The 16650-nt window shown below is 37.4% G+C and overlaps 1 protein-coding gene and 1 pseudogene across 1 annotated transcript in view; both read left to right on the forward strand.

Moving 5' to 3' along the window:
• The window catches only part of LOC113076442 (sterile alpha motif domain-containing protein 10-like), a 28475-nt gene extending 26011 nt beyond the window's left edge, over positions 1-2464 (forward strand). Inside the window, exon 5 of the mRNA XM_026249099.1 lies at positions 602-2464. Within this exon, the coding sequence (XP_026104884.1) occupies positions 602-624 (23 nt within the window). The 3' untranslated portion in view covers positions 625-2464. The remainder of the gene's footprint in view (positions 1-601) is intronic.
• A 357-nt stretch (positions 2465-2821) lies between these two features.
• LOC113076414 (uridine-cytidine kinase-like 1) lies at positions 2822-9257 on the forward strand (annotated as a pseudogene).
• The last annotated feature ends 7393 nt before the right edge of the window (positions 9258-16650 follow it).

Genomic DNA, 16650 nt, shown 5'->3' on the forward strand with positions numbered 1-16650 from the left:
ATTAGAAATTAGAAGAAATTGGTTGCTTGTTGATATTCCCAAGTTTGGGGTCGGTAAATTTTTTAAATGAAAGAAGCCTCATGCTCGCCAGGTCTGCATTTATTTGACCAAATATACAGCAAAAACAGTAATATTGTGAAATATTATTGCAATTTAAAAAATTATTTTCGGTTTTATTATATATTTTTAAAATATTATTTTATTCCTGGCAAAACAGAAATCATTCCAAGATGCTGATGTTGTGTTCAAGAAACATTTCTTATTATTATCAATGTTGAAACAGTTGTGCTGCTTAATATTTTTGTGGAACCCTAGATAGATTTTTTTCGAGGTACTTTGATGAAAAGAAAGTAAAAAACAACAGCATTTATTTGAAATAGAACTCATTTGTAATAAAATCCTATTGACCCCAGACATTTGAATCATGGTGCATATTAAAAACCCAAACCCAGAGAGAAAACTGATTCTTCAATTTTGATGTCCACTGTATAGCACTGGTATGTGTGTAGGTTGCCACTGGAGAGCTACGCTGAAACATTTTTGATTCATTCGCTCATTCATGCTTTTTTTCTCCATCCCTCACCTTCCCTCTGTTTTCCAGGGCTATCCGGAAACCTGTCATAGCTTCAACCATGCGTAGGGCAGTTCTACCAGACTGGCTGCACTCTGAAGGGACATCAGTGTGTTTGGTCAGGCTGAGGCCAGAGACGTTTGACTGCAGCTGTCATGGACTGGGACACGGGGACAGGTTTCAGTTATACAGCTCAAACTCCACATTCTCACTATGCTTAAATAAAACTCATACCAAAGGAGATCTACACAAGGAGCTTTCATGTATTCCTCCCATGATTTATCAACCTCAAATCTGCTTCGAAATGCAAACAAAAGAGGAATCTTCAATCTTTATACCTGATAAAGGCGGTCCAAGCTGGCTGTACCAAAGCTCTCTGGATTTTGTAAAAACTCAGTTCCACTTTAAAATCTACAAGACCGTCTACAATGATGTAGCTATAATATGAACTTTGACCCACAGAAACAAGCTTGCTAACTATTTTCTGCTGGAATGTGACTTTGCCAGATGTGCCCTGAAACGTGCCGGTCAAGATTGTGGTTCTACGTAAGCAAAATGTGTCCAGTTCCTACAGGTGTTCCAGGGCTCATTTCACGTTAGATATAAACCTAAATGATTCAAACCTGCATTTGTACTGTGAATCCAACTAGACGGCCTGTTTTAGTTTTGTGACAGCTGTTGTTGTTTTTTAACTTAAGAAGATTTTGTCTCTGGGAACAAAAAGTTAAAATGTGTCTAAAACTAGTTCCCCATGTGACAATGATGACCGCATTTCCACTGAAACAATGAGTATCGTTGGCCACAAAAAGCTGTGTTTATGTTGTGTAAAATACAAAACTCTGTAAGTGTCTGAGAGAATTGTTGATGACAGATGTAAAAAAAAAATAATAATTTACATGCTGCATTGGTGCCTAACGAAGTCTCAAGTGTGGACTCTGCCCAAAAGACCATTGAAAAAACCCACAACAAAACATCGGGATGATGCGGTGTGAGAACCTGAAAGTGGTTTGGGACACATAAAAACTGCATAAAACTGTATTCATGCATTATTTTGGGGAGAGTTTGATTATTTCAAGTAATGATAGGTTGTGACACCATGACTCAGCTTGCGATTTGTTAGATCTGATTATAAATGTCCTGTCAAGGTTAGGCAGAAACATTCGTCTGATACTCTAGGAAGTGCACTGGCATAAAAGATGTTTTAAAAGACACTTTACACGCAACAGTTTCACTGAAAAGGAAGAATGGTTTGAAACTATATTTCCCATAATTAGTTTCATGAGGTATTGACAGCAGAGAGTGCAGCTTCATGGTGATCAGATATGAGTGGAGAGTTAAACACTCAAGCCGACTGAACAGGGATCACAATTCTACAAACATAGGCTATGGCCTAGATAAATTATAGGAGAAAGATTCGATGCGTTTAGAAGAAGGTGCACCTCTGACATTATCTGTTGACCCACATCGAGCCAATTAATAATTTTTGGCATGTTATGGAACTGTTATTCATACTGTGGAGTGCAATGTTCCGTCTTTCTGGTGATGAAAAAAAATAATCATCATAGGAACATAAATCATAGTTAACCTCCTTCCTTCTTCCCTCCTGCCCCAGTTTCAGCAGGCGGCTGCTGCGCGCTAATGTCGCGTTATTATTATTATAATGAACTATAGACTGAGGTCTCCCTCCTGACGCTGACGCTATGTGTGTTCCCATTAGTGCACCATGGGATAGATCACATCCTAACTGATCACCAACCGAGATTTGACCTTTGAGGTGTCTATTTAATAGACTCATTCATTAAAACATATTGTGGTGTATGTAATAGTTCTTTACAATACCAATACATTCTTTTAAATAACCATGCACATTCTTTTTGTAGTGAATATAGTTATATTTTGCTTTTAAAGAGTTTCTGAGAGTAGGTGTCTGGCAGACATTGTTTCTTTCTCTTTCTTAATCTCTCTTTCAAAATGAAAGCAAGTCACAAATGATATCTCTTTAGTTTCTCTTTGACCTCAACAAGAATATATGTATTTTTAATAGCTAAAAGCGACTGTAAATTATGACTTGTTGCTTGCATTTAGTAGTATTAGGGAAAGCTCTTTTTCTAGAGCATTTGAACCAAAAATTTGGATATGCACCTGTGGTAAAGGTGATATATTTTAGGTAATTTTTCAGACTGAAATATGAATATAAAAAATAAAAAGGTCAAATATAAAATAAAAAGGTCAAATATAAATTTTTCAAGTATGCTGTGAGATTCTAAGTTACATAATTCGATAATTTGGCAAGACATTTGCAAGTTCACATTTCTCTGATGTTGATTAATGGTGACATGGCATATAAGTTTAAAAAAATATATGTTTTATTCAATGTTTATATATATATATATATATGTGTGTGTGTGTGTGTGTGTGTGTGTGTGTGTGTGTGTGTATGTATGTATGTATGTGTGTATGTATTTTGAATTATTATTATTTAATTAATTATCAGCTTTTCATCAACACACAAAACCCTTACAGTCCTCTCTTAAAACCCAGCATTTAATGAAACCCAGGTTTGGAAAGACTAGCAAAGCAAAATAAGTCGAGGAGATTGTGTCTCACACTGTCTATCACTATAAGATTTTTGCTATCCATTGGGTTTTGGATCTGTATTTTTTTATTACAGCTTTATTTAACTAAGGAGTTTTAAGAGAAACGTCTGATACAAAACTGACTCTTAAGTGAAACCTAACTGAGAAGTTAAGCTTTCCAGGCTCTCTGTGTCTCTTGGTTCTCTTAATTCATGTCACCTGTAGAGCTGATCCTCTTATTCGATCAACCCCACAAACTGTGAGCGAGCGAGTGAGTATCCAGACAGAAAGAAAAGACATTTATATTTATTAAAGGGTTTCTTGAATACATTATTCAGTGGTCAGCTAAGTTCTAACTTCAAGGTTTACTCTGAAAAAAAAAGGCAGATCCCAGTGTTAAATCTGCAGATCTGGTGCTTTCTTAGAGCAGGCGTGCAGTGCGCTCAGCGTGGTATGATGTCCGCACTCTGAATCTGTGCTTCAGCTGTGATTATTAGCTGCTTTATCTGTGTTGGGCTGTTTGAGCTTCGATGAGAATGTGACCTTTGTTGCTCATATGGAAGACAGCCATCAGACTATTTTAGCTGAGCACGCTGCCTGGAAACGCAGGGGCCAGAATATCAGGCTGCTGGGCCCTCAATACAGATGCAGGGTAAGTTATTAAATGGACTGAACTGGTTAGCTTTTAAAAGGTTAATTCATTGCTGTTTTGTCAACTCATTTGAGAATAATCTGAACAGAGTGACATATGCAATTAAAGAGTAGATCATCAACATGGTTTAGAGTGCTGCAGGTGCAGTTTTTTCAGGGCCTTATAATTTTTCTAAGACATTATGTCTTTTGGCTAATACATTACCATCATTTTAGCAGCAGCTTTCTCTTTGCTGTGTGTTGTTGAGCTGTTGTGATTGTGCTGCAACTGGTGGCCTGATTTAGTCACTCACTCTTGTTGATCCAAGTTGAGTGAGAGTGACAGGTTGTGTATGACACTGACATGATGAAGGTGGAAAGATATCGTGCTGCTGTTTTCAACATGTTCAATTAGTTCAGTAGGATTTATGACTGAAAGGTTGTTTGTTTCAGTTTTAGGTTGAATCAGTTGATTGTCAATTTTATGACATATTGTACAAGACAGTTTAGACATCAATTCACACACATGCCCACCATTCTTGTTTTAGTAACATTTATTGTATATAGTATTTCTAAGCTTGTAAATATTAAATGTAAATTAAAAATATATATATATTAAAGTTTAGGTGATTTGCTTGTCATGTATGTGCTTTTGTTTTTATATTTAGTTTTCATTCATTTTATATTGTTTTATATTGTTTTTAGTTTAGTTTAGTTTTTAGTGTTATGCATGAAACATTATGGAACTGAAAAATAATAATTTAAGTGTGTAATTTATGTACCTCTAGTGGCACCAAAAAGAAAAGCAAAAATAACTGTTGTCAGTAAGGTTTCCCAAACACTCGTCCTGTATCCCATTGGTTGGACATACAGATTGCATCACCCAAACGCACCCCATTGGTTGAGCTGGGCAGAAATGTTTTGATAGAAACACAGAGAAAGTGTGTTGTTCACACTTTTTGGGTAAAACAAAACCTCCACTGCTCCCCTCGCACATGTACCATCTACACAGCCGGCCGCCCGCCCTGTTACAATAAACATGGAGTCCAGTTTAAAGAGGCCATTGTTATTGGTAAGAGTAGACAAAAACTGAAAAATACAAATGACTTCATATAATGATCAGTCAAATAAGATACTTTCAGTGCTGGCTTAGATTGTTGCATTTTAGGTTTTATTGTAGATTGAATCTTAACGAAATTTGACTAAATTTGAATGTTTGTATGAAGTATTCGTGTTATTATAGGTCTGTGTGCAGTGTCTCTGGAAAAACTACTGTAGCCAATAAAATCACTGAAGCTTTGGATGTTCCTTGGGCGGTTTTGCTGTCTATGGACTCATTTTATAAGGTGAGATCTGAAAGAGTGATTGCTCCACCATGTGAAGTTAATCTGGTAAATCGAGTACTTCTGAAAGTCTTTGTAATCCCTCTCCTTCCTTCTTCATCCCAACAACAAAAAATCAAACAAACATGAGTAAATGACAGATTTTTCACATTTTTTTATTTTATTTTAATTTTATGTAGCCCCTGACATGTTTTTACTTATACTCACATATTAATGACAGCCTCAGATGCCATGTATGTGATCAGAATATAATAGCATCCCTTGCATTGCTGTTAATGCACATATGGTCTTCTATATGGTCTCTATCTTTCTGGTGTCTGTGTCTCCCCCACCAATGATCAGACATGCAACCTTTATGTTATCCATCTGCAGGTCCTGTCTCCAGTAAAACAAGCTCTGGCTGCCAGCAATGATTTTAACTTTGACCATCCAGGAGCTTTCGAATTTGTACTGCTTGTGACCACGCTGCAGAAACTTAAACAGGGGAAAAGTGTAAAAATCCCAGTTTATGACTTCACTACACATTGACACCAGAAAGACTGGGTGAGTGTGATTGGCAGATGTTTCACATACTTTCCAGAAGTATATTAAAAATATATACACCAGATAGAGTCATAATTTATAAGAGTGGCATGGGAAAGATTTCAGTTTGATAGCCTTTGCTTTTTCATTTCAAACTCTTCCAGAAAAATGTCTATGGTGCTAGTGTCATTATCTTTGAAGGCATCTTGTCCTTTGCAGACAAAGAGCTCTTGTAGGTATGATGAAATGTTGCGGTTTCTGGATGTTTTGTAAATACTGATAAAAATTCAAAGCAAAGTAAGTGATAAAAATGTTTTGGTGATGAAGTAAGGGAGATGTTGAGGAGGTACCATTTATCAAAATTCATCGCAAAGGGATCTCATTAAATCAAAATTTTATATAATTTAATTGATTTAGACTTCTGTGGCTTTTAGTCCAATAAAGAAAAGAATAGGAATAAGGTCTATATGCTAATGAAAACAATGAAAGCATAATATTGATTCTGCCTTAAAATTTCTCTTAAAAATCTCTCTCTCTCTCCTTCTTTTTTTTTTTGCAGGTGATGGACATGAAGACTTTTGTACATACAGATTCAGATATCTGGCGGGTACGGTGGCTGAGGAGGGACATGACAGAGAGAGGACTGGACATTGAGGGTGTCATTAAACAATACAATACATTTGTAAAACCAGCCTTTGGGCAGTATATCGAACCTACCATGAGACTTGCAGACATTGTAGTGCCACGTGGTGAGCATATATGCATTTCTGCAGTGAATAATTTCAAGTTACAGATGTTATAATTATTCATTTCACTCCTTCTCACACAGGTGGAGGCAACATGGTGGCCATTGACCTAATCATTCAGCATGTTCACAGCCAGCTAGAAGAGGTGAGTGAAGAAGGGCATTACGGTAGTGTCCTGTGAACTTAGCTTATCCATTCTTCCAGCCCAGGAGAAGTTATGCACCTATTTTTGTGGTCACATAGTCCACCCTTGACGAGATGTGTAAAAAAAAAAACAATAATAATAATATTTTCTTTTTACAACTTACATAATAAAATACATATTTTACAGTCAAATTTCTGACAGTCCCCTGCCTGACAAAACTAATTTAGCACTTTATCATTAGTAGAATATACAATAGGTAAAATATTAAAATATAAGCAAGTCCAATTTATGCAATATGCCAAACTCTTTGTGGCATGTTGAATAGACTTCAGCTTCCTTCATATTTCTACACACTACACATCAAAACGGCGCCCTCTGCCTGTGAATTTAGGGAAAACGTAAGTAAACGGTTCTCCTTTTGGTACTTTTCAAGAAGATCACTTCTCTCACACTCTCACTCGTTCTCCTTCACTGGTTTTCACTTTTGTCTTCCATCTCTGTTTTGCTGCATGCATTCAGGTCGAGAAGCCTTTCCTCTTTCTCTCACACACACACCCTCATACATAAACACAAATTTACACTCTATGAAGAAATTTACTTTTTAAAAAAAATATAAAAACATTCTGTGGGCTAGTTGTGTATTTATACAGAACTAAAACCCATGATTATGTTTTTAAATGAAGACAAACTGCCCACATAGATCCTTTAGTGACAGTGTTAGAAATGCCATGCACTGGTGTACAAGTGTCTTTCATTTAGATTTGAATCATCTTTTTTCTCTTTGACAGTGCGGATTTGCTCTATGTCTCTTCTCAGGGTGCACCTGGCCACGGCCCATCAGTCCCAGCCGCTTCCTCAGACTCTCAGTGTGTTGGAAAGCGCACCACAGATCGGTGGTCTGCACACCATCATTAGGTGAGTGTCATATGAATCAGTTCTATGAAGCACATCAAAAGAAATGCTACTTTTAAATGTTAATGTTTGTTGTTGAAGTGTGTTCTGGAATCCATTCATCTGTTCCGGCTGCCATTCAGAATTCCTCACATGTGTGAATCAGGCTAATGACTCACTGGCCTGCTTTACCATTTTCTCAGCGTCTCTTATGTACTCCTCCACAATTTTTCTGTTTGTTTTAAGGAACAAAGACACTAGCCGTGACGAGTTCATCTTCTACTCAAAGTGACTGAAGCGGTTGCTTATTGAAAAGGTCTTTCTTGCCCTCCGAGGCGTGTGTATGTGTGCCACTCATTGTATTTTTTTCCAGAGTTTGATATTATTGTGCAATCAAAGTTGAATCTTTGATTTAAATGATCACTAAGGCTTGATTCAAAAATTACAGTGGAATTAATTCCATGACCTTCATGTCAGTTAATTAGTCGAATTAATTGATAATAATAATAATAATTGCACATATCAATAAAAACTTTTCATTGAATTAATTCTATATGCCAGTTAAATAATCAAATGAGTAACAATTATTCACACATATCAATAAAAGTTTAATTTGAATGAATTACGATATGGCAGCTAATTAATTAGAATTAATTTCTAATAATCATATATATGTCAACAAACAATTGAAGTGAACTAAATATATATGCCTGTTGATTAAACACACTGCAATATTTAACTACAATTTCTATTTGAATAAATCATGTGAAATGCCAGTTAATCAATCAAACTAACTGCAATGAATAACACTTATATGATTGTTACAGTACGATTGAATTAATTACATTAAATGCCATATAATTAATAAGACGGTTTGCATGAAAAATACATATTTTTTAAATGATTCACTTTATTTTTCATTTTTTATAATTAATCAAAAATATGCCTGTTAATTTGAAAGTAATTATTTAAATAAATATAAATATATGGTTTATGGTTAAGTATTAAAGTGACTGCCTTAATATAAATGTTTTGATAACCTTTTCTCATCCCTCTATGACCTTTTGTCATCCTTCTATTTATCCCAATGAATACAGAGCATAATATTTTCTCCTCAGCTGTACTGTGTATCATCACATAAATATTTGTTCTTTTCACAGGCCTGTTTCTTCCAGACACCGCAAGGCCAAGAGTACGAGGGACCCAGATTTAGTGGAAAGGGTATTTTTCATCAAATCTTTGTTTGAAATCATATTGGTTTTGAAGCAGCACTTGTCCTCCTGTCTCCTAGATCACAAGTGTGTCCATTCTCTTTAGACGGTGAGACCATGGAACCTGCTCTGAGAGCTGTGTGCAAAGACAATTGGCAAGATTCTGATCCAGACTAATCTGTAACTTTCTAGAAAAAATGGCCTTTTCTCTGTTATTGTCTAGGTTGTTCGCAAACCCTTTATGTCCATTTTGCCTGTTGGTCTCTGTCTCCATGGTAACAGAGATCCTGACTCCTCAGTTTCATTCTTTTTGGTGGCTGTGGTTCCCTCTTTCTCACATTGTTTCCTTGGTAACTAAGACTCGCCCCAACCCCCCGGCAACACACACACACACATTTAGCTGCACTACCTGCGACTGCCCAGAGACATCAGTGAGCACCATGTGATATTGATGGACAGCACCGTTTCCACAGGAGCGGCGGCCATGATGGCAGTGAGGGTGTTGCTGGTATGTGGCTATTGACCTCATTCCTTCCAAAATGTAAAAACAAACATTGCAAACCCTGGATGGCTGTACAGTTCACACTTTTACACAAGACGTATTTGATTCTCTTCTTTGGGAATAAAGTATTAAGGTACTGTACCACATTTCATTGTGAAAAGGATACAATGGCTTTAATTTGTTGAATGTTAGTGTGTGTATGTACGGGACCAAGATGTCCAGGAAAACAAGATTGTGTTGGCTCACACCTTTCCTCATGTCAAAATCATCACCACTGCTGTGGATAAGAGCCTAGATGACTTCTTTCATGTCATTCCAGGGATAGGTGAGTTTTCCTGACATTCACTTCCATTCAAAAGTTAACCTAAGCTTTTTTAAATAAAGAAATGTATACTTTTATTTCGCAAGGATGTATTAAATTGCTCAAAAGTAGCAATTAAGACATTTACAATTTATTGTAAATTTCAAATAGATTCTGTTCTTTTGAACATTTGTCCATCAAAGATTTCTGAAAAACTGTTTTCACAAAATATTAAGCAGCATAACTGTTTTCAAAATTGATAACAACATTTTTTATTGAGCAACAAATTTGATTATTAACTAATGTTAACAAAGATTAATAAATACTGCTCATTGTTAGTTAATGCATTAACTAATTTGAAATAATAGGACCTTATTGAAAAGTGTTAGCAAAAATTCTTACTGATCCAAATTTTTAATGGGTGGTGTACCTAAATATAAGAAAGATTACTTTGGGACAGATGGGACTTCATCATGGAGTGATGGAGAACATCAAGAACCACAAAGCTGCTCATCAGAGACTTGCCACTTTGTTCAAGCAATTCAGGCAGTTGTTTCTAATGAGGATCAACACTTACTGTAATTTCATAAAACCAACCAGGAACAAAAAATTGATTTGCCAGCACACTCATGAGGCACAGTGTTCTGTAGCACTTAATTTTATGAACACGTGTTCATGATGGGATCTAAAACAGTGAAAAGTTTCAGTAAATATAAGCTACTGATATTTAATAAATATCAGTAAATATATCTATGTTTTGATATCTTATTTTAGAAGACTTTTTGTTCCTTAAACACTGTAACAATAGTTCAAAATGCTCAAACTCTACACTTTTATACATTAATAAGAATTAATTTGTATATTTATATAAATATACAAATGAATGAATGGCTGGATCCATATGGCTGTTTATTGGCTTTACACATAAAACATTATATATATATATATATATATATATATATATATATATATATATATATATAATTTCAAACACTTGATAATGCCGCAGTCATTTCAATACATTATTTATTTCCCTCAGTTTAACATCAATTCTACAATTTCAAGAGAAATTTCTATTTGATCATTCTTGAGGTATAGCTCCAAAGGAACAGGGTGGATGTTTTTTTTCCACATGTGCTGCTGCAGCATTAACACCAGGGGGCAGAACCTGTCTTATCGAGATTTTGCTGGTTCAGTAAGGACACTCAAAACCAACTATGGAACTAAGATAAATTTGGGAAACATTTGTTGTTTACGTAAGAGTTTATAGACAGTCGACCTTAGCTGTTTTTTTCTTGTCTTTTTTTTTTTTTTACAATCTTAATAGAATCTTTAAAAAACATTGTTGGAATTGAATAATGAATGACCAAGTACAGGAAAAGTGCAGAGATAGTTAGAAGTTAGATGTTAAAGCAAAAAGCCATAGAATATTAGAAAATAGTTAGAAAACATAGATATGACATCTATTTCAACAAAATGGAGGAAACTTTTTTTTTTTTTTTTTTTTTTTCTTTCAGAATTTAAGTCTGTTTTACCAAATAAGGCAACTGGAATCAAAGGGCAGCTATCAAAGCATTAAACTTTAATCTTTAGGTGAAATTAACCAAACACCATCAATCTCTTAAGCATCCAATGGCGCTTCAACACGCCAAAGACATGAGCTAATAATGAGACCCAAGCCACTAGAATGCCATTCAAGAAGTCTGATTCGACTACCAATCTCACAGTCTAATATTCACAGGGTGTTATGATTTTGCCATTTTAATGTATGGGGGAGCTCAAATGTCAGCTCAAATGTCTAATTTCATATAGAACTACAGGTTTTCTCCCAATAAGTTAATATACAGCCTATTATGATAAAACTGTAAATAAGAATCTGAAAGGAAAGAAGCTTCAAATTAATATTTTAAAGTGTGTGAATAAATCCAACCACCCCAATAGATTTATGTTTCACTTTCCATAATTTGTGACCGACTGAGAAGCATTTTGGAGGCAGAGATTTGCAACTTTAACAAGACTCAAACTGACACAGACAGAGACTGGATTTTTTCAATCAGATAGGGTACAAGTGATTTCAAAACATTTCAGATGGTTTATATATGTTGTGGATATATTGTTTACCTGATATAAGATGCAGATTCTGATATCAGATGCAGATTTAGTTGAGTCAAGCTCTTCATTGTAGTATTATGGTGATTATCTCTTCAGCGTGCAGTGCGAACAGGACATACAACAATGCAGAATATTAACAACTATGACTGGGACTGTCATACACATCATTATATTGAGAACACCTATAATATAACAGTTAAAAGTTTTTTAGGGTTTAGCTGCCGTGTATTGCCATGTTCTGCAATTTGATGCTTGAAGAACGCCTCCACAAAATGAGTTCATTCAGAGCCACGCAGATACATTCATGTGCATTCAGGCCCTTTTTGCAGATAGGGTAATATTAGGATAAGTCCTAATATTAACGTTATGTTGTGTAAATAACAAAGTGTATTCTATATGAAATTATGAATTTAATCCCATTGAAAAAAAATTGATATCAAATGCGTATCTCTACTTGTCATCTTCAGCAGATGAAGCTCAAAACAGAAATGCAGAACATTAACTACTGTCATATAGGCTAACGTTATAATGAGAGCACTATGGTAATTTTTTTTTTTTTAATTTAGTTTTTTTTTAATCTTTTAATCAAAACATAAAACATTATTTACCCCATTTGTATCTGCGATGCTCCCTGTGTATTTACGTCTGTTAATTATGGCTGTCAAATGTCAGACTCCCAAAAAACATCTCCTGCTCCCAAACAGCCAAGAGAGACTATGTCGAATATTGGCAAGATTCGAGAATTCCAATCAGACTATAAAAATCTTTATTCGGGGACACCACTAGCATCCACTATCAAGTGAGATTTTCTTGGTGACTGGCAGCTCTTTAGAGTGGCCTCCGAATCATACAAAGAGCAGCTCTGAGTGCCGAAACAGGCCAGAGTGCTCAACATACACTATAAGGACCCAAACTAGGCAGAGTGGATTAGGACCCTGTTAACCTTCTTAATTGGTGCTAGAGAGTGCTAAAAGGGTGATGACTTTTGCTTTAAATGGAGTGGAGAGCAATTTTTGCATATAGCAGTTGTTAGGCCCAAACTCAAGATTTGAAGCACTTACTGACAGTGCTTGCAGGTCACCCACTCACTTGACTGACACTAAAGCCAGGGGCAAATAGGGGCCGCAAGTCGGCTGACTGGAGTAACTCAAAGTGAGGGCCCCATAGGGGCCTGAGGAATATAATTAAAGGGCGAGGCAGATTCAATAGCCACTTTTCTATTGTCTGGCCAGTGTGAGCCAAAAATGGCGTTGCATTTCCACTGTCAGGCCAGAAGTTCCACTGCGCTTCACTAAAACCTGCCTTTTACAAGCCTCTTAGGAACAACTTTATGAACCCCAGAATTTCACCAACAAAGAGAAGTTAGCAGAAAACTAATAAGAAATAAGTCACTGGAACTAGCGCAATCACAAACTGAACATGATAAAAGCGGTTGTTTGTTTGCAACATTTGTATTAATGTTTTATTATAGAAAGTGATACATTGATTATAATGAATTAATTTATAAGGATTGAACATTAGTCACACAATAATAAAGTGTAATGAACATAGCCTGCTTATTCAGTCGATTCTGTTTATTTGTAGTCACAGTAGCCTATATACACATCACATTTAGAAAGAATGATCATTTCTATATTTTTATAAGTACCCAAACAAAAAACATTATTATATTTTTATGACAGGCTACACGGAGCTAAACTCTTGAGGCGATACTTATAACTGACACGATTGTGATAAGCTCAACTTATTTTAAAAAGTTTTTAATGCTGGTGTAAGCTGTTAGCGTTATAAAATGATCCACGGCGCTGACGCTCTCTAGACGCAGAGAAACTCCTAGACGCATACCACTCCTCTAGCCCCCTTTTCGTCGGGCCAAAAAACCCTGGCCGTTGGCCCTAGGAAGCACCGATGAGCCACGATCAAGCTAATCTCCCGTAAGAGACAACGTTGTTAATGCTGATTGGCCAGCCAAGAGAGAATGATTTGCCTCTATAGCCTCCACATAAACTCTAAGCTTGTAAGGGGTGCACCCCTTGTCCAGCAGATCTTGTAGAAAACTTAAGATGTAGGACAAGTCACAGGAGGATTGGTCTTCATTTCATGCTGCACACCAGTGAAAAAACACTGACCATTTAAGGGCATAGAGCCATCTTGTAGACAGAGCTCTAGTTACACTCACGAGGAGCTTCGAACACTCCTGTTCAGGGGCTGAATCAACTTGGGCAACCACGTCTGATTCCTACAGAGTTGGACTGCCAAGAGTTCCTAACATTTGACTTTTCTGACCTGTCTGATGACCTGAGGAAGTAGGGCAACCGGGGGGAAGGAATGCAAGCGAGCACTGGGCCAATTGTAGGCCAGGGCATCTTGCTGCTTTGAAAAAAAAAAAAACGGGCAGTGAAAGTTGTCTTCTGAGGCAAAGGGGTCCACCTCTGCCCTTCCAAAGATAGACCAGATCATTTGAACCATTTGGGTATGTAGTCTCCATTCTCGTAGAGCTATGTCCTATTGCCCCAGGACAGCATATCTGCTCCCTTGTTCAGTCTGCACGGTACATGAACTGCTCTCAGTGAGAGTAGTTTGCCCTGTGCCTATAAAAGGAGGCATCGAGCCAACCTGTAAAGGTAGCATGACTTAAGACCACCTTGGCAATTTATAAAGTTGTACAGAGCTCCCCAACCTGAGTTAGAGGCATCTGTTGTGACTACCTTCCTTCTGGAGGTCAGTTCCAACGGGACGCCTGATTGAAACAGACAAGGACCAAGGGGCCACAGCTCTGATGCAGCAGTGGGTTACCATGAGATTAAAACATCTAAGACACCAAGCATGGGAAGGGACATGGGCTTTGAGCCAATACTTGAAGGGCCGCATGTGAAGCATGTCCAGAGGAATCACAGAGGATGCAGCCGACATCTGGTTGGATGAAAAGTGGTCTGAATTTTTCGAGTGACAGTTTGCTAAACTAGGGTGGGGAACTGACATTCGTGGTAATGAGATGAGGAGAAATGCTCTTATCAGTATGAGGCTCAGGGTCCAGCATCGCTCTGTGGCGGGGATCTTGATGCCTAGGAAACGGCTAGTGTTTCGATATCCAGGGGCTCTACTGGAGTTTAGGCTCACACTTAGGCTGAGGTGTCACTGGCTTTGCAGGTTGCTGAGGAGATAGAGCCTTCTGGCATCTTGAAACAGCTGCATTGCCTGCCATTGTAAACCAGCTTGCCATGCCAATTCACGGCAGGGGCACATCACATCCTGGTGAGTTCCTTCGTGAACTGCCATAAGTAAAGGGTTGGCCTGCTGGTGGGAGGATGGTTGATGGCATCCTTTCAGGAACCACTCTTCAAGGAGGCCATGGACAGACTTTTGCAAAGCTAACCATACTAGGCTGAGATCCTCGACAGCCTGGGTTAGAATGTGGATCAGCTTGCTGGTTGCAGGCAGGGGAGGATCACCTTCATGGATAAAGGCGATCTGCAAGCAGAGAAGGATGAGACTCATGTTATTGCAGTGAGAACATTACGCCTTAGTGAAAGCACACCCTGCGTGGCCGCTGCCCAGAAAGGAGATGCACTCACCCTGCCCATCTGCATTGAGCCACACTCACACCGTGACATTTGCAACAACTTTGCAGTGAAAATTCAGAAAATACTTTTAAAAGCCAGATTGCTGCAGATGAAGGCATCAAGCTTCTTCCGCTGCCAGTGGCTTCTTCTCACAGTGGTGAGCAGAAGGCTGAGCTTCTTTCTTCTCTTCTGCTTCTTGCTTGCATAGCCAGCAAGGAGATGATCCCTAAAGGAGAACATTTTGACGAAATGGCACACAAATCCAACTTATATAGCAGTCGTCTTCACCCCTTTTGGTAGGTTGAAGTGCCATTGGTTCATGCAGCTACACGAACATGATCAAATCAGGCTTTAGTATCAGAGTACACAGGAGTTTACCCATAGCATTTAAACAATTGGAGAGATCGTTCGAAATGGAACAAACATACATACACACATTAGACATGCACATACATGTTTTCAGTGCTGGTCCGCGAATTTAAAGCTTTTTCAATAATATTCTTTATTTTCATGACTATGAAAATTGTAAAGTCACACTGAAGGCATCAAGGGCTATTTGACCAAGGAGAGTAATGGGGTGCTGTGCCAGATGACCTGGCCTCCACAGTCACCGGACCTGAACCCAATCGAGATGGTTTAGGGGTGAGCCGGACCGCAGACAGAAGGCAAAAGGGCCAACAAGTGCTAAGCATCTCTCTGGGAACTTCTTCAAGACTGTTGGAAGACCATTTCAGGAGACTACCTCTTGAAGCTCATCAAGAGAATGCCAAGAGTGTGCAAAGCAGTAATCAAAGCTAAAGGTGGCTACTTTGAAGAACCTAGAATATGACATATCTTCAGTTGTTTCACACTTTTTTGTTATGTATATAATTCCATATATAATTCCACATGTTTTAATTCATAGTTTTGATGCCTTCAGTGTGAATCTACAATTTTTATAGTCATGATAATAAAGAAAACTCTTTGAATGAGAAGGTGTTTCCAAACTATATATATATATATATATAAATAATCAATAGTTGAAGCCGCTGTTAAAACGTTATGGAATCAACAATGGAGACTTGGGCTGAGAATGCATAAGACACTTAACACACAAGCGTTTAACGACAGAAATGGCATATCGGCAAATAATTTCTCAATGTATTTGTAAATATCTGGCATAATATGATTTTAAATTATGTATGGTTTAATGTTATAGAAGAACAGCACTTGATCCTCATGGAGCTCTGGGAGTACCTAAGACAAAAAAGTTTGGAAACACTGCATTAAAAATTACACTTCTCTCCACATTTTGAGATGGCAGTACAATATGAGAACCTTGTGTACCATTCCCCCCAAAATATTCTATGTTTAATAATTTAAAGAGGGTAAATACTTTTCTGTAGAGACTGTGTTGTGCTCTCACTAGGTTGCTACAACATGCAGACCCTTTCTTCAGTGTTGATGGAGATCTAAAACATGGGTGACATCTTGACTTAGCAGAGCTCTTAATAAATGCTGGATTCGCCTAGACAACAAACTGGTCTCCAACTGCAGC

The sequence above is a fragment of the Carassius auratus genome, unplaced genomic scaffold (genome assembly GCF_003368295.1).
Source record: "Carassius auratus strain Wakin unplaced genomic scaffold, ASM336829v1 scaf_tig00020493, whole genome shotgun sequence".
Classification (NCBI taxonomy): Eukaryota; Metazoa; Chordata; class Actinopteri; order Cypriniformes; family Cyprinidae; genus Carassius; species Carassius auratus.